The sequence below is a fragment of the Carica papaya genome, chromosome 8 (assembly GCF_054855325.1).
Source record: "Carica papaya isolate Zhongbai chromosome 8, ASM5485532v1, whole genome shotgun sequence".
In the NCBI taxonomy this organism is placed as follows: domain Eukaryota; kingdom Viridiplantae; phylum Streptophyta; class Magnoliopsida; order Brassicales; family Caricaceae; genus Carica; species Carica papaya.
The window spans coordinates 26748462-26776295 of NC_142316.1; the positions used below are offsets into that span (position 1 = coordinate 26748462).

The following is a 27834-nucleotide window of genomic DNA, read 5'->3' on the forward strand; positions in this document are numbered from 1 at the left end:
ACCGGGTGCTTTATTTTGCTTTTAAGTTAATGATACTCAAATTGAGTGTATGTGAACATAAAGTCTGGGAATACAGGAACTCTGGTTCTGTTAGCATAGTTGGGTTTTAACAGAGAACCTCTAGGGACCTCAAATTGGTCCATTTTGATGGAAAGAAATGGTCCAAATCATTAGAAACTTTGGAGCATAATTGGAAAATTGATTAGGAGTTCATGTACTGATGATACGTACACCTAGGTTATTCCTTTCTACGTTTTTCCTCAGAACTAGGCTTCAGAAACCTCTCCTCTGACAATGCTAATAATATATTCTATTTCATCAGCAACTTCTTTCATCGAAGGCCGATTCTGCCTGCGTTCATCCAAGCATGATGCTGCCAGCAATCCTAATGACTTCATTGTTTCCAGTTCTAACTTTGTAGCTCCCTTCTTGAGCACTGGATCAACAACCTCCATCAGCCTCTCCTCGTCCATTACCTTTTTGATATACACCACCAAGTTTACGTGTTCTTCTTCTCTATTAAAATCAATAGCCTTCTCTGATGTGAGTAGCTCCAGCAAAACAACTCCGAAGCTATAAACGTCACTCTTATCCGTGAGCTGAAAGTTGCGGTAATATTCAGGGTCAAGGTATCCAAGAGTTCCTTGTGCGCAAGTGAAGATGTGACTGTCATTGTTTGTTTCGGTTATCTCAACCAGCCTAGACAGCCCAAAATCAGAAACTTTAGCATTCAATTTCTCATCAAGCAGAATGTTGCTTGATTTCACGTCACGATGGTAAATGGGCGGCACAGCTGCAGAGTGGAGATAAGCAAGACCCTCTGCAGTCTGGTGGGAAATGCGTAGGCGGCACTGCCAGCTGAGAGGAGCTCGTTTGCCGGAGAATTGGCAATGCAGGTGCTCAAATAAGGTTCCGCTAGGAATGAACTCATAAATCATTAGAGGCTGCTCAAGCTCAACACAACAGCCAAGGAGTCTTACAAGGCTCCTGTGGTTAACCTGACAAAGAATCCGAACCTCATTGAGGATTTGATCAGTGCCCTTGGTGTTTCCCAGCTTGGCACGCTTGATTGCTGTTATGGTTCCATCCTCAAAAACGCCTTTGAACACCTCCCCAAACCCACCAGAGCCTATGAGATTGTCTTTGGAAAAGTTGTTAGTTGCCCTTGTTATCTCTCTCCCTGTAAATACCCTGGCTGATTTCCCATTGTTTTTGGCATTCAAAATTTCTTCCCTCTTCTTCACTAAATTCCTCTGGGTTTCTTTCTTCTCCCTCTGTTTATGCTTTTGCACTAGGATTCCTACCATGGCGGCTAGCAAAATTCCACCCCCAGCAAGGCCAGCACCTTCTCAAGCCAGTCACAAAGAAATATCAAATAAGTACTTCATAGATACATATACACACATAGTTTACTATTGATCTAGAACATACCTGCAAAAACTGCTGTCTTCTTCTTCTTCTTCTTCTTCTTGCAATGTTTCCCGTGTTGACACTTCCCGCCTGAACAAACAAAACCCCATTATGGTTTTTTGATAAACTAAAAAATGTCACATAGATTTCAATAACTTTCCTTAAAAGCTTAAATTGATACAGAATAAGACAGTCTTCTCTTACAGGCAACGCCATTAAACTTTAACACGTGAATCAACCACAGATTCATCCAATCTTGTGTGCTGAAATTAATTACAGAAAAAATGATATAGGAATAGCAAGGAACTACTTACTTTGACAGAGTCCATTAATGGGATCCCACTTGAACCCAGGATTACAGTAGCACCTCTTTTGCCAAACATTTGCAGGATCAGACAAACACTTTGAATTCAACAACGCACTGCAATCCATCGGAATCTTGCAAACCGGTTCAGGTGGCAAAGACCACTGTAATTCCAGCGCAGGCTCAGGCCATTTCTTCCCTGCCGCTGCACCAACTTTAGGGTTCAGATTCGCAAAGCTCTGATACGCCAAGCACCCTCCGCTCTCAACCTTGATCACACTCTGGGACCCGCTGGTCTTCAACGTACAACACACCGGAGCATTGATGCACGCCGGTGCATTATCCTCGATGTAGCTGTGACACACGTTACTCGGCGAACAATCCACCTGTCCCTGCAACTTCGACGTCGTATTACCCGTACAGTTGAGCAACATGATGGTGTTGCTAGTGGCGATGTCAAAGGGAAGACTCTCATTAAGCTGGAAACCTTTTCTGATAATATCACTAGAAATGCAAGTGTTCCCGGCGAACCCAGGTGGTTGGATGATGATCCGCTGAGTCAACGGATTGATAGACGTGATCCTGTAGGACGACGAGTTGAGAGCTTCGAACAAGGGTGTGCCTGCGGTGCACCGGATCTTGTAGGACTGGTCGCCGCAACTGGGCTCCGTGCTTAGTGGGTACGGGACCGGAAAGCTGCCGCAGTTGCCGCAACGTTGCATGGAAATTGCGAGCTCTGCGCATGAGAGTATTGTCAGTAAAAGAAGGGCTGGATATACTGGGAAGACATTATTTTTCTTCTTCTTAATCTCCATTGATGAATGACAATGTTGGGTTATGGGTATGGAGTGGGTGAGGTTCCAGTGATTTTGTTTGTTATATACGTTGAAAATATGAAGAGAAAAATAGAGAGAGGTTGTGAAGAAAAAAAACTTCTTGTATGCGCCAAACTGAGATTGTGTTTCTTATTAGTTTATTTGTACAACTACATTTTCAAATACACGTACTATTTTCTTATTATTACAGAGGTTGTAAAGTTTACACACACACACACACACACATATATATATATATATATATATATGCGTGCGTGTGTATCTCATTTATTTGTTAAATTTGGAAAAGTTTTATTTCAATAATATAATAAAATAATTTGTTCTATTTCATGCTCCGCAAACATAAAAATAAATTAGTTTGTTTTTGTATATATTGGTAATTTGGTAAATTGGAATTGGGTTAAATTTGTTTTTTTTTTTTTTGCAAGTGAGGTGACATAATAATTGCAATGTGTGGAGGACCAAACTCAGTTTCGTACATTGCATGCACACAGCTTGTTTTGGAATCCACAAACTAAACTGGCTTCCTGTTTTCCAAGTAAGATTTGTTTTTGGAGATTCAGATTTCATTCACAACATATATTAAACATTCACGTGCCTTCCCCCCCAACACAACATATCTATCCCCCTAAGAATGCAAGCCTTAATAACTCTTATCACAAATTAATAATGAGTTAAAAATTTAATTTAATTTTTGTATTCTTCTAACGGATTCAATGAATTGATAAATAATAAAATAAAATAACAAAAAGACTTTGGAATATTTCTAACATATCCTTTGCATGTTTCCCAACTTCGATTAACAAGTAAATTAAGATTAAAAATCGTGTAATTTTGTTTTAATTATAATCCCAAAAACCTGGCTTCTCCCTCTTAACAACCATCTGAATCGTAAGTCCCAAGAAATTTAACCACTTCAACGTGCAACTATTCCTCTCTCATTGGCGGGTTGATGCCTCCAATGCATGAATTCATACAATAAACTTGGCCCCTCGCATTGGTCAAGACTTCTGAAATCCCACGGCACATGATTTGGTTTGCACTTTTGGAGAAACTAGGCGTATGTATGTATGTATGTATGTATGTATGTACCTATGCATTTGTATGCCATTAAAAAAAAAAAAAAAAATTGTGTTATGTGTATCATCATAATGACAATATTAACAACTTGTTCAGAATTTGTACCTCTTAATCACAATAAATTTTAAAATTTTTTGGATTTGAAACATTAAAAAATATCATATCTAACCCTTCAATCAAAAGTATGTGATAGAACAACATTGTCTAATATATATATATATATATATATATAATGAAGCAACTCTTATGATAAAACTTTTTTATTCTCTTATTCTAATAAATTTTTTTAAGTTCTTAAACGCACTAAAAACTTTAATACTTTGTATGTGCAATTAACAATTAATTATCATCTTGATCATTTTTAATAAAATAATCTATGTATATTATTCATCAAATGTATATGAATACACGTTTAATTTTAATCTCATTCCAATGTTTTCTCTAACGTGGAAAGAATTATATCTTACTAATAAATTTATAAAAAAAATATTTTATCAAATCGAGTATTATTAACAAGATGCATTAGTGAATGTATTGTACTAAAAATAAGGTACTTTAAACCAAATAATTATTCGTTAGTCTTAAGAGAATAAAAATGATCTTTTTGCACAACGAGTAATCAAACAACCATGGGAGTGGGAGTGCTTAATAGATTATGTATTTTATCCGTATAAAATCTTTTTAAAATATTTTCTATATATGTCGATTGATGAATATTTGTTTTGAAAAAAACTATTTAAGAGTATCAGTTGCACTTAAATCATCTAATTTTGTATCAGACAATTTCATTATTCTAGTTTTACTTTCTTACAAATACTCTTTTATGTCATTTAGTATTTAAACTACAGGTCCAAAAATTTCGATTATTTAATGAGTTCACTTCTGTTTGTATCATATCTTTCTATTTCGACCAATCATTTCTATTTCAATATTTCTTGACGGATTTAAGTTCAATATCTTTATCATTTTTTTTCTATAATATTGTGCAATATATTACATGAAAAATATTATAGACAATTATATTTTTACAATTTGAATATATTCCTGTAGTGATATACTTTATTAAGATCTCATTATTATTTTTTAGTTTCCTAAACATTTTTTTTTCTAGTTTTGTAACTAATTATGTTACTAGGCTCTTCAAGAGCACCTTTCTTTTAAGCTCATGAAAATTTACTTACTTGACCCAAGATTTTTTTGGTTATTTAATGGATACCCATGTGAATTCTCAATTATTATACGCATATGTTGTATAAAATTAGAAACCTACACAACACTAATTGTAAAAAGATACGATTTTTCGTGAGTGTATAAAAAAAAAACTCTTATTATAAAAATATACGATCGTTGGTGAGTATATATGGGAGAAACAAATTATTTCTGTTTAATTAAAGAAACAGATACCAAACTAAAAAATATATATTACTATTTTTTCTCTCACGTTAAGTAAAAATTATAAATAAACTTGAATTTTATGGTGTGAAAAGTACCCAAAACTCTAGTAGTATTTGAGAGAAAATATAAAACGTCAACAATTAAAAATTGTTCTATGTGGGTAGAAAAACAAACATTTTTTTTCTATTAGTTCTGTATCAAAATTAGTTCTAATATTTTTTAATCGTAGTATCAGAATTTAATTGCTTAATCATACTACAATTTGAATTAGGTTGATTGAATTTTTTTTATGATGATGAATACAAATGACATGTTTTTTTTTCACATGTATATATTTTTTTTATTAAGAATTAGTAACCCTAATTTTTTTTTTCTTCTGTGTCCAACACTTAATTAAGCATAATTAGTGAAACCCAGAAAAACTCCAAATAATTTGTCTTGCTGTTAGTGGCAGAATGAATAAAAAAAAGGGGGAAATCGAAAAAAAAAAACAATGTGTCTATGTGCAGTGTATGCATAGAAGGAAAAAACTGGGAGAGAGAAAAATTTTGAAGATATATATATATATATATATATGTATGTGTGTGTATATATATATATATATATAGAAAACCAAAAAGAAAATAGGAGGATGATGCACTGTGTGTGCCAGAAGAAAAAAAAAACAAGTGCACTGTGTGTGCCTGAAAGAGAAGAAAAAATAGAGGGGGAGAAAGAAGGAGATTAAAGATATATATACACACACACACATATATATATATATATATGCCAACTCTTTGCAGAGAAAAACAAGACCCCCTCTATTTTATTATTATTTTTTCTTCTTTTTTCTCCCATCAATTTTGTTTTTTTCTCTTTAGAAAGAAAAAGAAAAAAAAAACGAATTTTGAGATTGAGAGTTGAACTGACGACCTCCTCGCTTGCTAAAAAGGTACTTTAACCGAATGAACCACGCCGTGAAGTTTTATGTATTTGAGCATATACATTAGTCGGAGTATGTGTATCTTAGTAGCATTCAATGTGTACATACTATTTTATTTATTTGGACGATATATTAGTATTTTGTTATGTTGTTTAATTATCATTATTTTAATATATATTAATTAATTTATGTACATTAGTTAGTTATATATTTTTTGTTAAGTTGAGATAACTTCGTATATTTTGTAATATTTTTTTATGCTAATTAGTTTATCAAAATTAAAAGGTTACATGAATATATTCTATTTAATTTTTAGTTTATTATGATAATTAAAATGAAATTTTGATAATTTAATTATAAAAAATCATGCTTAATGTTCATTTTTTTTATATGCTTGTAGAAATAGTAACTAAAACATGATTACTGATTCGTCCATCAACGATAAGTTAGATGAGATAAATTATGATATATGACATAACAAGATTTAATATTTTCTTAATGAGTGCGATGTTTTGTAAACTTTAACCACTACTGTACTTGAGCCAAAAAATATCAGTAGTAACTGGTACAATAAGGATCTGGTTGTATACTAGGAATGTTCCAAGAAGGATCGTTCTGCGTGTTATACTATGTTGTATTGCATACATAACGATCTCATTGGAGAGTTTGAGAGTTGTTTCATAGCTAAGGATATATGGAACAAGTTTAAGGTCACTTTTGGCCACACATCCGCTATAAGGCTCTATACCTTAAATTTAAAGTAGATAAAGTATGAAATGGATTCAAAGTACAGTATAACTAAACACTTACATGTCATGAGTGTTATAGTTCGTGACCTTAAAGTTGGAGGGTTTGACATAAGATATCAGGAGCATGTTCTAAATGTGATTCGTTCACTTTCAGATGAATTTGAATGTTGAAAAAATTTTAAACTCCTGGTGATTCATAGTGAACACACTAATACTTTCTCTAAAATTGCAAGGCACATTGAGATAGAGATTAAGCATCAAAAGGTGTTTAATCCTTCCAATGTGGCATTTGTTGTCCATGGGGTCTTACCCAAGGGAAACAAGCCTAATTATGCTAAACAATTTAAGAAAGGTCGATGCCTCTTTTAAACTAATGGACCTAAAGGTGGTGCAGCCAAACAACATAAGCCTAAGGGCCATAGAGAGAAAAATGTAGTGCGTATGAAGTGCTACAATTGCAACAACAAAGGTCACTTCGTTCATGATTTTTTCGATTCGAAGAATATACCTTTCTTTATTTTGTCTCTTGATTTATTTATTTGTTCTCATGCAGTAGTTGCTAATTCTTTTCTTAATGGGATTGCAGATACAGGAGTAAGCAAACATATAGTTCAAGATCGAGCTGGATTCGTGGACTACCATCTTGTCTTGGTAGGTTCGCAAACTGTTGTATTGGATATGGCAGTGAAGAAGCTGTCCTTGGAATCGGAACATACCAGCTCAAGCTACGTAGAGGAAATACTTTACTCCTTCATGATACTCTTTATGCACCCAGGGTGCGATATTGTTTACTTTTAGTTATTTTTTTTTTAGATTGAGTTTTTCTTTTAATTTTAAGATTGGTACTTTAGACATTTTATATGATGGCGATGTATTTGGTCATGGGTCTTTAAGAAATAATTTTTTTATTCTTGACTTAGATGATAATATATATAATAGTTTTATGCTTGCTTATGTTTCTCACTTTGATTGTGATTTTAAATCTATTAAATGATATACTAGATTTGGCCATATTAGCCAAGACCGGTTGAGTATATTGGCTAAAGAATGTCTTTTAAATTGATTTACTAAGGTTAAGTTGCCTAAATGTGAGTCATACTTAGCCGATAAAACAAGTAAAAAGTCATTTGGTAAGGCTTCAAAGGCGTCAAGTCCCTTAGAATTAATATATTCTGATATTTGCAAGCCTTTAAATATCAAAGCATATCATAGTACCATATATTTTCTCACTTTTATAGATGACTATTCACGTTGTGGATATGTGTATCTAATTTTTTATCGCTATGAAGTGTTAGATATGTTCAAATATTTTTTAGCAGAAATAAAAAATCAAATTGATCGAAAAGTAAAGACTCTTCGAACCGATCATGATCGTGAATACCTTTCTGATATGTTCAAAGAATATTGTGAGAAAAAAGGTATACGTAAGCAACTTACAATTTCTCATACTCCGCAACAAGATGGTATTATAGAGCGAATGAATCATACATTACTAGACATTGTTAGATCGATAATGACACATGCCAACCTCTCTAATAATTTTTGGGGAGATGCGTTGCTTACAACAACCTATATCTTTAACCGTATATCAAGTAAAAGTATATTTATCACTCAATATGAGTTATGGAATGACAAGAAGTCCATTTTGGATCATTTACGTCATTGGGAGTTGTCAGCCTATGTGTATAACCCAACCCACAAACACAGAAAACTAGGTCTAATAGCAAGTAAGATGGTGTTTATCAGATATCCTGAACATTCAAAAGAATATGTAATGTTTAGAGAATACCCAAATGGTGGCATGACCGAAATTGACTCCCACAATGTTAATTTTCTTGAGGATGAGTTCTTAAGCATTAGTGAAATAAAAAGGAATCTCAAACTGTATGAGTTATAGGAGGACATGCAACTATCTATTGATGAGAAAAAGGTATTGAAAACCTACCAAGTCACCAAAGATAATGATATTCCACCAAATAAAAGAGATAGTGGGAGTGATTCTACTATTTTAGATGGTGAAAACTTGCCTACAAATGATAATTCACTAGAAAATAGGGTTAGTCCTCAAGATCCGAGTTTGAAACATGAGGTTAGTCTTCGAGTTTCAAATCCCACTCTAAGGAACAATGGGAGAGATTTATCGTTTAGTCAGGCAAGTGATGAATATTCTAGGATTCGAATGAGTGAACGTGAAAAAATTTTCCGATGATATTTTTAAATAGAATAAAAATTTTTCCTTTGCACTCCTTTAGAACTTAAGGAACCCACCTCCTTTAAGGAGACTATAAATTTACCAAATAGTAAAGAGTCGATTGATGCCATGAGGGATCAAATAGACTTAATGACGAGAAATAAGATTTGGGAACTAGTTGATCCCCCGCCTCGACATAAATCGATTTGAAATAAGTAGTTTTTCAATATAAAACATGGAATAAATGGATCAATTAAAAAGTTTAAGAGCCGACTAGTGGCTAAAGATTTTACCCAAATTAAAGGTATAGGCTATGAAGAGGCTTTTTCTCCTATAGTGAGATTTGCCTCTATTCGTCTCCTTTTAGCCTTAGTCGCCTATTTGGACTTGGAGTTATTTTAAATGAATATTAAAACTGCTTTTCTCAATGATACACTTGATGAAGAAATATATATGGATCAACCTATTGGGTTTATCTCAAAAGGTCAAGAAAACAAAGTTTTTTGTCTTAAAAGATCCATATATAGTCTCAAGTAGTCTTTCAGATAATGGTATTTCAAATTCTATGAAGTCATTACTTCATTTGGCTTGTCCATGGTAATGAACACCATTGTGTGTATGTCAAAAAACAACGGAAAAGATTATGTTTCTCTCCTTATACGTTGATAACATACTATTAGCTAAAAACAACATGGAGATGATTAATGTCACTATGTAGTTGTTGTCCTCTATTTTTAAGATGAAGGACATGGATAAAGCCAGGTTTGTTCTTGGCGTGGAAATAATGAGAATCGTCCTATGAAGCTTTTAGGACTGTACCAAAAAACAAATATTAAAAAAGTTTTAGAACAATTTCGGATGCATTACTCTAAACCTGTTGACACTTCTATTGAGAATAGTCTAACCTTAAGTCTTGACCAGCGCCCAAAGATAGATGAAAAGAAAAAAAATGAGTAACGTTCTTTATGCTAGTGTAATAGGCAGTTTGATGTATGTCATGTTGTGTACATGGTCGGACATTTGTTTTGTAGTTGGTTTGTTAAGTCGTTATCAAAGCTGCCCTGGACCTACTCATTGGCAAGCAGTTAAGAGAATCTTATGTTACCTTCGTGGTACAAGTGACTTAGTCCTCTATTATCAATGAGGGAACTTAAGATTGAAAGGATATTCAGATGCTGACTAGGGTGGCGACTAGGATGAGTCTAAGTCGACTTCAAGATATGTTTTTATCCTTAGTAGAGGTTTCATATCGTGGTGTAGTAAAAAATAAAACTGCATTACTTTATCTATAACGGAAGCGAAATATGTTGTTAGTTGTTTTACTGTACAAAAGACAATTTGGTTGAAAAGCTTTCTGCAAGATCTCAACATCACCCCTAAAGTTGATGAACCTGTAAAAATGAATTGTGACAATATTGATGCTATCCAATATACTCAGGATATGACATTTCATAAGAAAACCAAGTATATTAAGAGGTGTTATCACTTTGTTCGAGGTGCCATCAAAAAATGAGAAGTTATTATAAGTATATATCCACTAGTAAAATGGTTGCTGATCCTTTTACCAAGCTTATACCTAGAGATGTTTTTCAGGGTCATGTGAAGAGTCTAGGTTTACGTAGACTTTAATTTTTGAGTGGGATTTGATACGTAGTGGATATATATTTTTGTGTATTGATCATTATGAAATAAAAATTGTTATTTTCTTATTAAATGTTAATGAATATAATTGCATGATTATGCGCGTAATAATGTCACCAAGTTTTATGATCGACCTTATCACATGGGTGATCTCCTTAATGCTTGAGTAGCAGGTAGGATAAGATTAAATCATATTGGCGTTAAGTATGTGCAATATAAACTGTCTTTATACTTGTGTTGTATTAATGACAAAATATTAAAAATTTTATAGTCGCTTTAGTAAGTCTAAAATAAAAGTCTAGAGAGTGGAGTATAAAATATACTAGATTTTATATTAAAGCCTTAGAGTCTAATATCGAGTATCATGTCACACATTGAGTATGTTGATCAAGTGACTCAAGTTGGATATTTGAGTAGTATCTGGACTTATGACTTGCACGACATAAAAGAGTGACATGCTCAACTTAGTGGGAGCTATGTTGTGACATACATATCATACTGTATGTGGTATATAACGACCAATATAAGAAGTGACAAAATAATTCTCTACTTTGTCACTATGTGAAATCTATGGACTCTTGTGTTCTCTTTGTATGATACCCTTTGACTTGGAGCTATCACATGAAGTCAATATTTAATGTTGCTACTTTAATATGTTTCCAAGAGCCACGACCTATACGGTCTAACAGAGCATGTTAGGTAAGCAGTCAAGTTGAGATGGATTATTATGAATGTCTAAAGAAGTATCTTTTTGATATCATCACATAAGGCCGGACAGTTATATATTTTGTATATAACCAAGTAATATAATTATAACATAGAGGGACAATATATGATAATGGTGATGTTTAAATGATGTAGGGTATTATAAATATGAAAGTGTTATATTAGTTAAATGGTGACTTAATATAATACTATTTGTGGCATTTTGGTCACACATCCTATATCATGTATAAAATGTGAGAGATATATTAATGTGGTAGTATATTGTGGTTTGTGTAGCTTGTGTGATCGAGTGAGAGATATTGTATAAAATTAAAAACGTGTATAACACTCATTGTAAAAAGAAACGACTTTTTGTGAGTCTTTAAAGGAAAAACCCTTATTATAAAAAATATGACTCTTAGTGAGTATATAAGAAAGAAAAAAAATTGTTTCTGTTTAATTAAAAAAACAAATAACATCTAAAAAATACATATTATTATTTTTTCTCTCACGTTAAGTAAAAATTATAAACAGACTTGAGTTTTTGGGTATGAAGATTATCTAAAATTCTAGTAGCATACAAAAGAAAACAAAAGACGTCAACAGTTAAGAATTATTATCTGTGGGCAGAAAAACAAACATTATTTTCTATTATTTTTACATCAAAGTTAGTCATAATATTTTCTAATAATATCATTAGTGAATTAAGATATCCCAACCTATCAATACTAAATTTTAAAAGATTTGAATTAGTGCAGTTATGATCTACTATTTCAATTGTATAAATATTTATAAACTACAAGTCTAAAAAGTTGCTAGTAATTTTTTTAATACACATTTTTTACTTGACACAATATTTATAATGCAAGGTTATTCAATATTTTTCTCATTGCAATGTTTTAATATGATATCCATTTTGGCTTATATATTTAAAATTCAATAGATTTTTTTCTAGATTTATAAGATAACAATACATTATTTATAAAAATATTTTTTTTCCTTTATGTAGTAACATATCTACTCTTCTAGAGACATCAATAATTCTTGTACTACCAGATATTGTGCCAACATTAGTTTTAATTATTTTTAAATGAGAAAAGTGCTTTTTGTCTAAAGGCTCATGAAAGTCAAATTCAAAATTCAAACCCAAGTCCGGAGGCCCGAAAATCAGAAACAGCGTCGTTTTGGATAATTGGTGCCCGATCAGGCAGTCCCGCCAAAATATCTCTGCTCTAGTACAGTAGTGGAAGCAGATACCAAGAGGACTTGTGGATATGGCAGTGGCCATTACGAGCTTGGGTGTGCGGTTACGTGCTTTACGTTCTCCATGGCTGTGGCCGCAGCCACAGCCATGGCGGGTGGGTCGTTTCAGTTGTTATTGCGAGCCTCCTCGTAAAGGTCTTTCCTCTCCCATAGAGCAAACGCTTTCTCGAATTCAAGATGCTGGTGTGATCGCTTGCCTTCGTGCCACTAGGTACTCCATCTCCAGCTCTTCTCTACAGCTATTTTCTCTTGTATTTTAGCTCTCAGTGCCCTCCAGTTCTCGAAATTTTACGGTAGTTGTGGATCTTGGTTGTTGCGTTGTTTTATTTCCTTCTTTTTGGTTATTAATGGGTGTTTTCTTCTTTTTGCTGATGTGAGAGGGTAGTTACCTAGAAATTGGTGGCTCTGCAAATCAGTTTTGTCTTTTCGAATTTTTATGTGCATTTTAACAATTATCTCATGCATGCTCCCGTAGAAAATCCCCCTATTCTTCTATCAAACTTTGAAGTCAACGATATCATTTTTTCCTGAGAAAAGATGATTTGGATATTGAGTGTGTGAATTTCTGGCCTGAATTCTGCGTGTTCTTCTACGTAATATCAGGTCCAATGGCTCAGAGGAAAATAAGCTGTCTTTATTTTTATGCACATCTACTTATAATAAATTAAGCAAATACAAACTTGTTTGGGTGGTGTTCTGAGGATATATTGAGAACATTAGTCGTAAATTTTAGGTTGTGTTCACAAGCTTCAGACCATGGTCTTGCTAGTAGGCTAAGAGCATAAGTTAGCTGATGGGTTGTGCGGATGCTGAATGGGGAACACACTTTCCCAGAAGGCAGGCAAATCTAAGATGCTGCCTTGGTTGCTAGTTAACTAATTTGATTATCTGGTAAGAAATGATTTGTCTCGGAATCAGATATGATGCAAGGCCTATGACCATATGGTTAAGAACTTGCTTTGCATAGGGTTACTTTTGATCCTTGATAATCCGAATTCTGTGCATCCTGAATAGAATTTGCGATTTGGACCATATTAATACTTACTGTGTTTTCATTTTCTGCAGTGCGGAGGTTGCTGCAGAGGCTGCAAATGCAGCAATTGAGGGTGGCATCTCAGTTGTGAGTCTACTAACTATAGTTCTCTTTATATATGTGGAATTTACATAAAGAACATTTTTCAGTGTCTTTGTTTCTTAAGAATTTGTTTTCGAACGTCTGTCAAAGATACTTTTGCATAAATATTCATGTCATTCTTATGGAAAATTGTGTTTGAACCTTTTGTTTTCTATTAGAATGCTTAAATTAATTATACTGCCCCTCCATTTTCGTGGATTTCATAGCTGTGGACTCTAAAAAAATATCTTACCATCTTATAAACCCATTAATCATTTAAATTGGGATAGTTAAGGATTCCTACTAGCTGGGAATTTATTACCTGAAGATTTGTTGTATTGTGGTGTGATAGAAGGTTTGACATGAAATTGTTGATTCCATTCTCCTATGGAAGAAATGTCCTCCCTGAATGTCTGTCTAATGAGTAAAATTCTCTATTTTTTTTAAAGAAAAGGATAATCACAAATCAGTCAAAAGATCAATCCCCTAAAATCTCATCGTAAATGACAGCATGACCCTTTGACAAAAATCCAGGGTCTGCAACCATAAATTCCTAACTCTATAAAAGAGAAAAGCTAATCCCTAATAAACCCTTTTGTTCATTTCTTTTCAAACGATCCACATGTTTGCAATTCAGATAAAGAGATGATTTCTTATATGTGCTTATTATCTTAAATGCAATGCTAAGCCCATACCTCATTTGCCAGAGAATTTGTAATAACCTTGCTCAGGCCACAGGGACTCAAGAGTCATGCACTGTAGGCAGAAAGAGAAAGGACACGTGGAAAGAAGCACAAAAACACCCAGTAACAAGAATCTCTTCCTGCTTCAAAGATATCAGTAGCAAAAATCTGACCTCTCACTACCTACCAATCAAAAAAAGACAATCCTTGGGGAAGCATTATGCTTCCATGGGAATCACAATGGGGCAAAAAATAGCGAGATGATAATAGAGAGATTCACTGTAAAGACTTATCCTTGTCTAGTTTCCTCCCTGGGTTATAATTCCCCATAGTTAGGACATGGAGGCAGGAAAGGTTTCAAAGAAGTATGACATATCAAATTTCAATGATTCCAGTTCTCACAAGTCCCACAATCGCCGCCCCATTGATGTAAGGTCCCACCTTTACACCAATCATCATGCCAAAAATTCACCCTAGTCCTGGAACCAAGCCTCAGCTTCATGCAGTTGTGGACTCATCCAAGTGGAGTTGATTTTCTTAAAGACTCATAGCCATGTGGAGCTCTAGATTGCCTGGACTTCTAGCCCCTATCAATAGTTCCAGACTTGGCTCTTATTACCTTTCACCATAGGCTATCTTTAACATTCATGAATCTTTAAAGCCACTTCCCGTGAAAAGTTTTATTAAAACAAGGGATCTAGTAAAGGACAAGGACTTTGACCTTATCCTAAATCGCCAATGGAACATCCTTTGGCCTCTTAATCACTCCACCGAAAATGGCATTAGACTGCTCCCAACTTTTTTGCCACACTAGATGAAATTGAAAATAGAAACAAGTAATATACTGGTAAATTGCAAATGTATTTTTGATGTTCTATCTTCTTTGGATAAGAATCCATGTCTCCAACCAGAATTTTTCTCAAATGTGGATATCGCAGGCAACCATCCTGTTGTATTTTTGGATTTGTCTAATTAGGCATTTGGAGATAAAAACCTAAATATTGCAAATTTTTTTTTTTTTTTTGTTAATATCGCATTTATGAAGTTTTAAGCATCACACTTAAGGGGTTGATTGTATTACACAACTATAAAATTGAAAAACCATCCAATCATTTTTATGGAATAACTATATGCTCTCAAGAAGAAAAAATATTTAGTGTTTCTTAAATAACCTCTACTAAACAGGATTAAACTAAGAAATATTTTGAAGGAATACTATTTAATTGCATAGTTATGCAACTGCTTTCGATGTGAAGAAATATAGGAAAAAATAGATTGAAGGAGATAGATTAGACTTAATAGTAATTAGAAGAAAGAACACGAAGAAATATAACATGGGACAATACTCTAACAGAAAAAAAAAATCTTAATTAATTATCATCTCCTCTTTTTGTTTTTTTTTTTGTTGACTACTAGTCTTTATCTATGTATTAGTTTCAACTAATGAGGAAAACCATAAAAGAAGAAATCTAAAAGATTATAATTCCTATATTACTTAAGTTTTACAATAAAGAAAAGTAAAATATTACAATGCCTCGAATAATAAAGAAAATTACGAAAGAGGAAATCTAAAAGATTCTAATTTTTTTACTTTTATTTTAAGAAAAAAAATTTCTAATTTTTATAATATTCAAAATTACCTGAGAAGAACTAAAATATTATAATTCCTAAACAAACCTAAATAACTTCAAAATAATAATAATAATTAAAAAAGATTTTATTTCAAAAAAGTAATCAAAAAAGATTTATTTAATAGAAAATTTATTCCAAATTAAAATATCCTTCTTCTGCATTAATGTATTTTCCTCCTGCTCTGTGTTCTCTTTCTTTCTTAACATATTTTTTCTTTATAAAGAAACATATAAAGTTGATACACTAACAGTAACTTCTTTTTTTCGTGTGAATATGTAGCTAGAGATTGTAGTTTCCACCCCAGGTGTGTTTGAGGTTGTTTAGTCCCACACTTTTTCCCTTCTCCTATTCCTATTCTCATTTAATTTTTATGCTTTACAGGATTTTTTTTCTTTGTTGCAGGTTTTACGATGCTTAGTAAAGGACCATCCTACAGCTGCCTTAGGGGTAGTGTTTTAGTCATTCTTCTTATCCTTCTTTTTTCTAGAAATAAACAGGCAGCCTGATCCACAGGGAAGGCAAGACTGTGACCACCTAGAATAGTGCCCTTTGGTTCATATTTCTCTAAATCTTAGTTGTTGTTTCTTGATTATATATTAATTGGTCATGATTAACTTATTTCAAAAGAAAAATTGGGCATGATTAATAGAGAAGCACAGAAGTATGTACATACTGACACATGCTATGCCTGTTTGTGATATTCATGAAACATCTTCCTGTGTTTTGCATTCCTCTATTAATGAAAAACATTGGACCTTTCATTTTCATTTCTGACAACAGAATGAGCATGTGGGTTAGGACGTTCTAATTGCTTAGTTAACAAAGAAAGCATTTGCATATAATGAGAAAACAAAATATCTTCATGTAGCACCCGGAAAGGAGGAGGAAAAAAAAAAAAAAAAAAAAAAAAAAAAAAAAAAAAAAAGGGGGGGCCACGTCAGCAGCCGCGTCAGCAGTCCCGGCCAACCAGGGCCTGCCACGTGGCAAGATCGCGTCACTCCGAAAGGAGCCACGTTGGCGATCCGCGTGGGTGCGATCCGACGGCCCAGATCAATCACGCGATCGGACGGCCCAGATTCAATCGCACGGACGGCCCAGATTCAATAAAAAACGAACGGCCCAGATTAAAACAAAATGAACGGCTGTGATCAAAAGGCAAGGGGTTATAAATAGAACCCCCACACCAGACCACAAACCCTAGCCGCCAGCCGCTCGCCGGAGAAGACGAACCAGAGGCCGACCGCCGCCACCCGCCGCCGCACCGGGGAAATTTCCGACCGCCGATCGAGGTAAATTTCATACCCCCGACTCGTTTTTCCCCACTGATTCCTCCTATGGCCAAATCGAAGCCGAAATCCCGGCCAAACGGCCGGAATACGCGGCCGAAGCCCAGCGGCGCCGCCGCGCCCCCTCTCGGTTTTTGCCTCCGACGAGGCCCTTCCCGGCCTCCGTTCGATGCAATTTTTATATCACCGTGATCACCATTCTTTTCTCTACAGGTTGACCGGAGCCGAATCACCAAAACACGAACCTCGCCGGAGAGCCGCTGCACCCGAGAGCGCCGCCACCAGTAAGCTCCGTTTTTCCGTGATTTTTTGGCCCCCCGAGGGCCCTAGGGTTGTTTTCTGACAAGGACCAATGCGAGTGTGGCCGAATTCGGCCGAAAACGGCCGAAAACAGTCAACCCGAGGTGACTCGCCGCCGCCAGCGGCGGCGCCGTCGCCGGAGCACGGCGGAGCCGCCGTGCCGGAGTTGCGATTTGGGCCGAAAGAGGCCCTGGGCCTAATTTGGATTTTTTTTGAAACACGTGCAGGTACTGTTAGTGTGTTTCAGTTCCCCGGGAAAAATTCAGGAAAAATTAGGGACAGCCTGCAGGCGCACTGTGAATCGTATTCGGATCTCGAAAACAAGTAAGGACCCCTCACCCTATTTCCTATCACGGTATTAAAGTTCAAAATGATAAAACGGTATTTCTTGAATTAACGCATGTGTGAAATTGCTTAAGGTTGCTAATGGAGCCCGAGTCTAGTGTGATTGGTGATTTACTGTTATTTGGCCTGTTTACAGCTTTAAATGCAAAATGAGGTTTGATGTGTTCATTTTACAGATTTGTGTGCATATACTACGTTTTTATTAATTATGGGTTGAATGACTGAAAAACTGATATTGTATGTTGTCTGTTGGTATGAATTACGATTTGCTTGTTTAAATGTGAATTGATGATGTTGATTGAGGAAAAGGAAAATGAAAGATTGTATAGACTGATAATTGTATTATGGGGGTCAGCCTGACTAGATATCCTGGGAGATGGTGGACGGACCGGGTCCGTAGGGAACCCTACCGGGATTGTGGTCTCACATGCCGGACGGGGTATGGAGATCTTATGGTTTTGGCGCCCATACCGGACGGGGTATGGGGACGGCCCGTTTCACCCTCATACCGGACGGGGTATTGAGGTTTATGGTTTTGGCGCCCATACCGGACGGGGTATGGGGACGGCCCGTTTCACCCTCATACCGGACGGGGTATTGAGGTTCATGGTTTTGGCGCCCATACCGGACGGGGTATGGGGACGGCCCTGGAAACTGATTATGAATGTTAAAGGTTAACGGGTAGCGGAACCCCTATGGACCCCCACGGATACTAGTAGGCTGGTAAATGAGAAAAAAAGATATGTTGTACAATGATTGTATTACAAGAGGTGTGATAAGTGTTATGTTTTACAGTTTAGATTATTCAATGATTATGATAATGTTATTGTTTTCTCATATTGTTTTCATAAATTCTACCAAGGTAAGTGGATGGTAAAAGTTTTATTATTGATAAAAGGTTTTGTTGTAAATTATGCTCCATTGGTCTTTTTGTGGTTTTCTACCCACCTTTATCTTCGTGACGGTGAGATATCGTGATGTTCTTACTGGGCTAGTGTAGCTCACTCCTTAATTAACCATTTCAGATCAGGAAGACATGGTTCCCGAGCCCGTTCCGCAGGAGGACGACGAAGGGGATGCCTAGAGACTCTGTAGTCATACGCATAGTTTATTTTCGAGTTTTCTTTCTTAGTTAGTTTAACCTTTTATATTTTAAGTACGTTTGTTTGGTTTTTCGTGTAAGGGATGTTAATTGAAATTTTGATCTCGCTTCCGCATTCGATATGATTTAAATACTCATTTCATTTTAATATTTTCCGGGGCCGTTACACTTCATTTCTCCTTATTCTCCTTTATTAGTTTTTTGAAGCAAATACAGTATTTTCTGGGGGTTCCAATTTGTGTTTGTATACTATGAAGAGGCATGTCCAATTGATAAGTGTCCATCCTTATAATTCTCTGGTAAAAGTACACTTGTTAGGTCATTGTAACAGTCTTAGCTTACTAGACTAACTTTACTATAGCTATACTGAAGCTATTAAATTTTTTGTAGGTTGGCACTGTTTTAACTGCTGAAGATGCTAAAAAAGCAATAAATGCTGGGGCCAAATTTCTTATGAGTCCTGCAATGGTGAAGGTATTTACAGAGCTTAGTGATTATTGAATTAATTTCTTCTTCCTAGTTTCCTTATTCATTCAACTGCCTCTTGAAAGCTAGTCTAAGTAAAAATATTGTCAATCTTTTTCTCAAAATTTATGAATGACACTTCTTTCGTTTTTACTGAACATTCTCGCTTGTTATCAGGACATTATTGATGATGTCCAATGCGGTGTTCTATATATTCCAGGTGTTATGACCCCTACAGAAGTAAGAACATCTTTTCGACCATTCTATAACGGCTATACTTTAGTGCTGATGTTTCTACTTAAACCTCTTAACTTGTCGAGGAAATCCTACTACAGCAAGAATGAATATAAGGAACCCAAAAAGATAAGAAATTAACTTATGGCAATGTTAGAATTTTTCAATCTGTCAAGTCTCTTGTCCTGCCCATTTACCAGTCATCTGCAGCAACAATATTTTGCATTTCATGTTTGTAGCAATGTCCTGAGTTGAATACAACTTTTTTGCTAGTTTTTGTTTCTCCATTGCAAAGGGCATTAACAGCACTAATTTGCTATTCACAGATATTGTCTGCATATGCTGCCGGTGCCAAGATTGTTAAGGTGAGTCTTGTCACATGCTATTTTTGACGATTTTCAGTGTGGGAAATTTGTTCACCATTGAGATAGAGTGTAGCATGTGGTAGTTGCATATTCACCTTTTGCTGAATGTATTAACTTCCTAAATGAATAAAACATTAAAATTTAAAACTGAATGTTAGATATTTAAAGAACTTCATGGATACTTTCTTTCTTTTCTTTTTTCTGAATAGTACTCGTTTTTTTTTTTCTCTTCATGAAGATGTTAATAACAGGTGAAAAAATGTTTTGCATCTAATTGGGTACAATTTTTTTTGTCTACTAATATTATATTTAATGGGATTCGAAATATTGAAGTTAAAAATTGATGATAAATTTATGGCCTTTGAGTTAATAATTTATATGTAAATGAAAATTTTTTAGTGTTCTAAACTTTATAAAAGTTTAATGCTACAGCCAACCAAGCTCCATATCTTTGCGTGGCAAGATGTTGTACCCGTAAAAATTACATTATATTATTCGAGGTATTTAGTTGATTATTTTATTCCCTCCCTATGTGTTTGTTTACAATTTAGGTTTGGTAAATGACCATATTATCATTGACTTGGTGAATCAGTTGGTGTTTAATATTGAATCAGATTGTAGATTTCATTGCATATGATTTATGTTTTTACATCTCTTATCTATCAATTTTTTTTTGTTGCACAACAAAAACATATAAGTACGCATTGTTTGAATAGTGATCTTGGAATGCATGCCTTCTTAACCTTGTTTTTAATGGTGAAGTAGGTTTATCCTGTTTCGGCATTAGGTGGTGCTCAATATATATCAGCAGTTAAGAAGCCTTTTCGTCACATTTCAATGGTTGCTTCTCAAGGCATAACAATAGGTAGGTAACCACAACACTGTTGCATTACTTCTAGAGACCCACTGATGGGACTGCATGCTTTCTGTTGACAGTGATAAGTGATACTGTTTTTAAAGGAACATAAGCGAGATTATTGCATATTTTTTCTTTTAGAAGATGTTGGGATTACTTATTGCTTATAAGCAACTTTAAGTACTCTGCTTTAATTTTTATGTTTGATGACATAAAAGTTAAGAGGCTTTTTAAGTCCTTAAAAGCAATTCTGAGAAGATAGAGAATAAACACTATTCCTAAACTCGTAGGTTCTTCTTTTTTATCTAACTAAATTTGTCTAATTATCCTCTTGATGTCTTTTTTAAGTTTAAAATTGACAAAATATATAATAAAGTATAATATATTTGTAATAAATATATATTTTTATTTTTTTACTAAAACAATTGCTTATTTAACAATCAGCATTTTATCCAAACATATGACTGCTTATTTTTCATATGAAAATTTATCAACTTTAAATAACTTAAAGCAACCTACTCCTTGGAGCACATTTCTTTCAACAATCCTAATCCTAAGTGCCCTCTTAGTTGGATGGGAAATAACGCACAAGGACAAAGATGTAGAAGGCTCTCTAATTCTTTCCGTTAAGGAGAAACTAATCTTTAAACAAAATACTCAAGATGTGGAAGTGATCTTTAATTCTAGCAAAAGGAGAGCAATGCCCGAAAAGCATATAATTCTTCTTTTTGCAGATAATCTAAAGAATCTCCCCATGAATGAGAGAAATGCATTTTTCAAGTCTTGCAAACTCTGATAGTTCTCAAGTCCAAATCTCATCAGCCATTATACCACACTGCCCAGGGTAGCTTTATTTTGGGGGAGGACAAACTGAATCGAAATCGATTAAACCATTCAGACCGAACTGATAAAAACTGATAACCCGTTCTTAACCGGTTTTGGAGAACCAAAACCGACTGATCAATTTTTTTTTAATTAATATATTATATTTTATATCTAACACACACTCACATATAAGGGCAGTGACTCTGGGTTGAGCATCCAGAGGTGCTGCCAGTTCTATTATATTACAATATACAATATAATTGTATATACATACACCTTTATATATATATATACATAAATTTAACAATTAAATTGATATATATAATAAAATTAGAAAAAGTGTATACAAATATATGTAATGTTTTATTGTCATTAACTTATTAGTGTATGAAATTCAATTATATAAAGCGAAAGAAAAAAATTATTTTGGAAGTCGTGTTTTCTTTTTGTTTGGTTTTGGTTTTCCAACATTGATCAGTCCGTTAAGTTGTTTTTGAAATCTTTTTTTGCCAGACCAACCAAAATCGACCAATGCTCTCCCTTAGCTTTATCATGACTTCCAATACCTAGTTGAGGCCTTTTGGGGATCTAAAACCACAGGATCATCCTTATTGATCAAGACCACAACCTTTTGAATATCTTAATCCACCTACCTACCTATCTCCAGAGCTCACTCTTCTCATTAAGCACTGTAGACAAAAGATCAAGAAACATGGCTTTAGGCATCGTTAAACTGTAGCTTACAGAACTCCTCTTTGCCCAACCTTTTGAATAGTATATAATTTTATCATTAATTAACACAGCACCAAGAATCTGAATATCTATTGTTATGGTCCCAGGCTTGGAATCTGGTCATGGGATGAGACATGTTGAACTAGGGTTTTAGGGCTCATTAGAGAAAACTTGATCTCTAAAATTAAAGGACTCTAAACCTTTCTTTAAACTTATTTTTCATCTTAGGTTATATTTATGCCGTTTGCATTCATATAGGTCTGACTTCCCCCTTTTCCCCCTAGCTCTTGGTGATATGATGGAACCCTGAACCAATCTCTTCTTATTTTAAAAACAAAAATTCGTATTCAGTTTTTGAAATTCTTGATGGATCAGATAGGGGTGTATTTTAAATACTCAACGGAGCAGATAGAAAATGATAATTCCTGCTTTGTGGACACTACTCACTAGAAATTTGTTTCAAATGTATGCAGATTCAATAGGGCCCTATATAGCTCAAGGAGCAGATTCTGTTGTTTTATCTGATGCTATATTTAATAAAGAGGCAATGCATCAAAAGGACTTCAACAAGATATTTCAACTTGCCCGTATTGCTGCTATGTGTGGCAAAGAAGCTGTAGAAAAGTAAGTTTTTGCTTTTTCTAATACAAATTAGCTGGTTTTTCTCTTTCTTGGCCGTTTTGGCCATGTTAATTTTTTTTTTAGTTTAAGGAGAACTTATGGAGCAGTTGAAATAAACAAAATTATTTAGTATTTGGGCTGGTGGATTAGATAGTTAATACCATTATTGGTTTCAGATTACAGACTTAAATTATATAAAATTTGAATCCAAAATCTCGGTTCTAATAATTCATGAAGAAAGTTATAATATTTCCACAATTCAATTAGATACAAAATCTAGAGATCTCATTTTCTTTGTGTACTTGTAGAGAAGGTTTTTCGTTTCTGTTGTAATGCAATCCCCTCTCTTTTTTTTTTTTTTTCATTTTAAGGAATTAGTTAGTAATCCAATAACAAGTAAGAGTAGTGGATAGTACTCAGATGAAAGGAAGAGAAGAACAAACCAATGCATCCTATCAATATTGTAATGCATGCATTGTTTTGTTGTATTAGATCCAAATGTCTTTTTCTTCACCTAGCTACAAAAATGAGATTTTATACTTTATATAAAATTTGGATATATAATCTTGAAAAATAAAAGTCTTGAAAGGAAAAGATTAATAGAAATTCCTAATTACTTTAATTTTAATTTTCAATTTGTAAAGTGTAGTTAAAATAAAGACTTAATTTTTTTGTGATCTCATTGTACCATGCCCTTTTTTCTTCTCATTCGATGTACTATGCTAGTGAACCTAACCTACTATTGAATCAAATGAGTTAAAATTAAAGTAAATTTTTTATTTAATTTTAATGAAGTAAAAAAGTAAATAAAAAAGGTATTATAGGTTATAAGGTCACTTTTGATTCTAAAATTTAAAAGAGATTTGAAAAAAAAAGAAGGAATTAAAGGAAAAAAGAGAGAATCAAAGAAATGATTTTTCAATTTTTTACATATTCATTTAGAAGAAGTTACATGACATACTTCTTATTATTTTTAGTATTAGTTTACTCGACAGTTTTCCAGTGAATCCATTGTGTTGATTTGAGATCATGCCTGAGATGGGCAGATGTCAGAGATACTGAATTGATTTCTTTTTCTACTTTTGTCATTCTATTTTCTTAGTACCACCTGTAATAATTAATGCAAATTTTTATTCTTTCAAGTGGTATTTTTGCTTATCGCTTTTATTTTCAAAAATTGAAACTTGTGAAAGTACTTTAGAAACATATGGATTAAAAAAGGAAAATATTTCATTTAGTACCTTCATGCCTACTATAACTAGTTATTTCGATTTTCTCCTAACTGCTTTGATTATAATCTCAGCACTATTTATTGGTTTTGAACTTTTATTTTTGTGACTGAAAATCTGTATTTTCCTTTTTTAATGGAAAAAGCAAGGGAAGATTTTTAGTTGGTTTGTATAATTTTGGCTATATGACCGAGCGATAAGGTGGGGGACTGCAAATCTTTTTTTCTCCTGTTTAAATCTGAGTGTTATCTGATTAACAAAAGATTCGAAATTCCCTATTCTATTTGCTGATATAACTCAACAAAATTTTCCCCAACAAAAGCAAACGTAGGTAAGTAGAAATACTAAGCCATTTTCAGACTTACTAGCTTTAGAGAAAAGCTAATAATAAAGTAATATGGGTAAAGGCTTATATGGCAAAACATAATATAGGAAAAGATTAATAATAATTTCCAAATTATATTCTAACACCCCAAAATCTTCTTGATTTTATCTCCTCTAGCTTTACAATCTTGGGAAGAAGGAGCAAACAGTGTGATAGGCGGGAATTACTTTTGATGGCATTTGGATTTTGTGGTTGGAATGGATTGTTAAGGCCCTATTTAGTAATGAATATTTTTAAATTTTTATTTTCTAAATTCATGTATATTTATCATATTTAGTTAAAAATGAAAACGAAAATTGAAAAATGATTGTAAAATTATGGACAAAAAGATGTTTTCAAACTCATGCTATATTTTCATTATGTTGCAAATATTATTTTCATTTTCAATAATTATTCATGTTTTTTTATGCATAAAAGTATACGAATTTGGATATAAAAATTAGAAAATATTTTTATAATAGGGCTTAAAATTTTCAATCAGGATTTAAATGACCACATCTTTGGGACACGTCGGTGCTTTATAGTAGGGCCTAAAATTTTATTTCCATTCTCAATAATTACTCATTTTTTTTGCATAAACATATATGAATTTGGAAATTAAAATTAGAAAATATTTTCACAATAGGGCATAAAATTTTCAATCATTGCTCAAATGACCACATCTTTGGGATGCATTGGTTCTTTTTTTTTTCCTTTGTAGGGTAAGACCCATGGTCTTGTAGGTGTTTCTTTTGTCCTCGTCTTGAAGGGATTTGGTTGATCTCTTGTCTGGAAGCATTATTCTTTTTCTTTTCCCGTTCAACTTTTCTATAGGAGGATTTTTTATCATTCATTTATGCACTGCATTCCTCTGTCTTTCTAACAATATTTCTTATTTTATCTAAAAAAAATCCCAGTGTAGGTTTTCTTTAGGCCAAAACTAGTGAGCTTGATAGTTGGATGCAGAAAGCCAAGAAAGTGCCTGCGAGATCAAGAAGTACAGCTTAATTAAGGGAAAACTCTTATTTTCTCTTGGAAAATTTATAGTCTGGATGTTATAGCTTATGATCTAAAACCATAGAATTGGCCTATTTCTAGAATCATATGACCAATACTGAAAGTAAAAGGAAAAAGATTCCCGAAATCTAGTCCACTATGGATTAGTTATTAAGTAATTCTAAATAAGGAAACTAACTATGTCAGAAAGCGTATTTCTTTTTGGAGAAGTAGTCAGCTACATGATATGCATTCCTAGTTTGAAACCAAGGAATAAAGTGAGCCTTGTTTGAGAATGTATCCTCTACTAGAAATATGATGATGTCCCAGTTGGTTTGATTCCTTGTACTTTTCTGTGCTACTTTGGTCTTTAGACTCCTGGGGAGTTTTCAATTGTAGACCTCATTTCTGTCTTGTTAACTAGTATTTTCCTAGCAGGAATATGGTACCAGCTCTTTTTGGAAGGTAAAAACTTCCACCAAGATAAAAAGTCTTTTGCTTTGATAGCAGTTCTTCACTGCATAGCACAAATGACTTATTGCAGGGATGTAGACGGAAGAAGACTTTATCTCCTGATATTTATATAGCGTTTCTTGTAGTTCAGAGACTAGTAGGCAACCAATTTTACACTCTGGTGCGGTTCGACCGACCTGGAACAAGGTCTTTTACTTATTAGGGAATTTTGGATCTGATTTGCTACTTTAGAAACCCTAATTTCTGAATAATCTATGGGGGAACGGGAGGAGCAAGGAGCAAAAAGCCTTTGTCAAGGGTTTTGCTTGTCTATGGGTTTTATGATTGCATGATACTGACAGGATCTTCTTTAGTGTCTTCTAACCCTATATTACATTTGGGAGAGAGTAATGTTCTTGCTCTCATTGTGGGCTAACACTAATCACTATTTTAGGACAGTCAGGAGCTGGGTGGGTGCATCTTTCTCTTTGAGGACGACGGTCATGAGTTGCTCGCTTTTCTTTATTTCCTTCTCTTGTCTCTTTTAGGAGAGTATTCTATTCTCTCCTATTTCTCTGTCTAAGGAAATCTTCTATTTTTTCTTAAAAAAAGGAAGACTCTAAAATGAACCCAAACTGAAAGTTGCAAAAGGCTATAGAGATTGTGTTCTATGCACATAACAAACAATCCCAAATAAGAAGATAAACTCTAATTACCAGAGGAAGCTTAAGTCACATTATAAGAGGAAACTAAAACAAAATTCCAATATTAGTTTTATTTTTTCGAAACTATTAACTTCCTAAAACTACACATGTTAGGAATGGTGGTGCACTTCATTTAGTTTTGAGTGAATTCCAACCTATCTTGATATCATACAGGAAGCGGCAAGACATCTCAAATTATTTGCTAAGCACATAGCAAGCAGTATTTACCTGCATAACCTTTTATGCAACAGGATGGATTTATGTTCTCGAGAAACATAACAAGATGATGGAAAATGGAGGTAAGACTCTTCTTCCGCCAATGGGTTTTTATGTTGCAAATATATAAGTTCACTTTGCTAGATTTATGTTCAGACTCTTTGAGTATTCCATAGTCTGTCAAATATTAGTCTAATAGTCCCCCAGTTAGCTACAATCCCTCATGATTCACTGGGCACTACAGGTAGATTAGTGGCCGGATAGTGGCAGTGTCTCCCCAAATCTTCAACCTTGATCGCATAAAAACCTAGTCTCCCCCTTTCCATCACAAACAGGGCTACCAGAATCTAGAACCTGTTTATGGACTGATTTAGAAAGATGCAACAGAACGGGGAGAAGGACGAGAATAAGACCAGAAGGAAGATAAAGAGGGATAAGGCTTGAAAAGGGGTAAACAGAGATGGGGAGTCATTTTATTTCTTTTCCTTTCTTGCTTTTCCTGCCTCTGTTGTACTTATTTTTAAATGTATCTTGCGATTTATTCTCCTGCAAAATTTGGAATTAATCAAAATTATGTTTTAATTTCTAACTCCATATAATGTTATTCTTTTTTTTTTCTTTCCTAGTATCATTGATTGATATAATAAAAGATTTGGTTGCTAGATATTATATCATTTTTGCATAATTTTTTTATTGTATGAGGTTAATATTTGATAGATAGACATCGTATCATTTTCTTTTGAGATATTGCTGTAAAATGATTTCCATAGTCAGTTGCTGTAAAATGCATAAATGCAGCATGTGATAAAAATGCAG

General features: G+C 34.0%; 2 protein-coding genes across 7 annotated transcripts; one reads left to right on the top strand and one right to left on the bottom strand.

Annotated features, from left to right (window-relative positions):
• Nucleotides 1-31: 31 nt before the first annotated feature.
• On the bottom strand, nt 32-2716 carry LOC110817162 (Protein kinase family protein). Its single transcript, XM_022045589.2, has 3 exons — nt 1725-2716; nt 1432-1500; nt 32-1345 (listed from the first exon to the last, which is right to left on the bottom strand). Exons 1-3 carry the CDS (start codon nt 2527-2529, stop codon nt 267-269), a joined length of 1953 nt encoding a protein of 650 aa, XP_021901281.2. The 5' UTR covers nt 2530-2716; the 3' UTR covers nt 32-266.
• Nucleotides 2717-12392: 9676 nt separating this feature from the next.
• LOC110817166 (uncharacterized) lies at nt 12393-27687 on the top strand. 6 transcript variants are annotated; one of them, XM_088209719.1, is made up of 11 exons: nt 12406-12707; nt 13562-13616; nt 16205-16240; nt 16328-16372; nt 19349-19432; nt 19601-19663; nt 19984-20022; nt 20788-20887; nt 22909-23059; nt 27054-27101; nt 27263-27687. In XM_088209719.1, exons 1-10 carry the CDS (start codon nt 12508-12510, stop codon nt 27079-27081), a joined length of 801 nt encoding a protein of 266 aa, XP_088065845.1. In that variant the 5' UTR covers nt 12406-12507; the 3' UTR covers nt 27082-27101; nt 27263-27687. The 6 variants fall into 6 exon arrangements, 2 of the variants coding, with proteins under 2 accessions (XP_088065846.1, XP_088065845.1); XR_015814031.1 differs by having other exon boundaries at nt 12412-12707; nt 26977-27101; XR_015814034.1 differs by lacking the exons at nt 27054-27101; nt 27263-27687 and adding an exon at nt 20455-20522 and having other exon boundaries at nt 12393-12707; nt 22909-23047.
• Nucleotides 27688-27834: the final 147 nt, after the last annotated feature.

Coding starts and splice junctions, on each gene's coding strand:
- LOC110817162 (XM_022045589.2), bottom strand. CDS start 2,529: ATGGAGATTAAGAAGAAGAAAAATAATGTCTTCCCAGTATATCCAGCC. Junction 1,501..1,724: donor CATTAATGGACTCTGTCAAA/GTAAGTAGTTCC, acceptor TTGTTTGTTCAG/GCGGGAAGTGTCAACACGGG. Junction 1,346..1,431: donor GAAGACAGCAGTTTTTGCAG/GTATGTTCTAGA, acceptor TGGCTTGAGAAG/GTGCTGGCCTTGCTGGGGGT.
- LOC110817166 (XM_088209719.1), top strand. CDS start 12,508: ATGGCAGTGGCCATTACGAGCTTGGGTGTGCGGTTACGTGCTTTACGT. Junction 19,664..19,983: donor GTGTTATGACCCCTACAGAA/GTAAGAACATCT, acceptor TGCTATTCACAG/ATATTGTCTGCATATGCTGC. Junction 20,023..20,787: donor CCGGTGCCAAGATTGTTAAG/GTGAGTCTTGTC, acceptor ATGGTGAAGTAG/GTTTATCCTGTTTCGGCATT.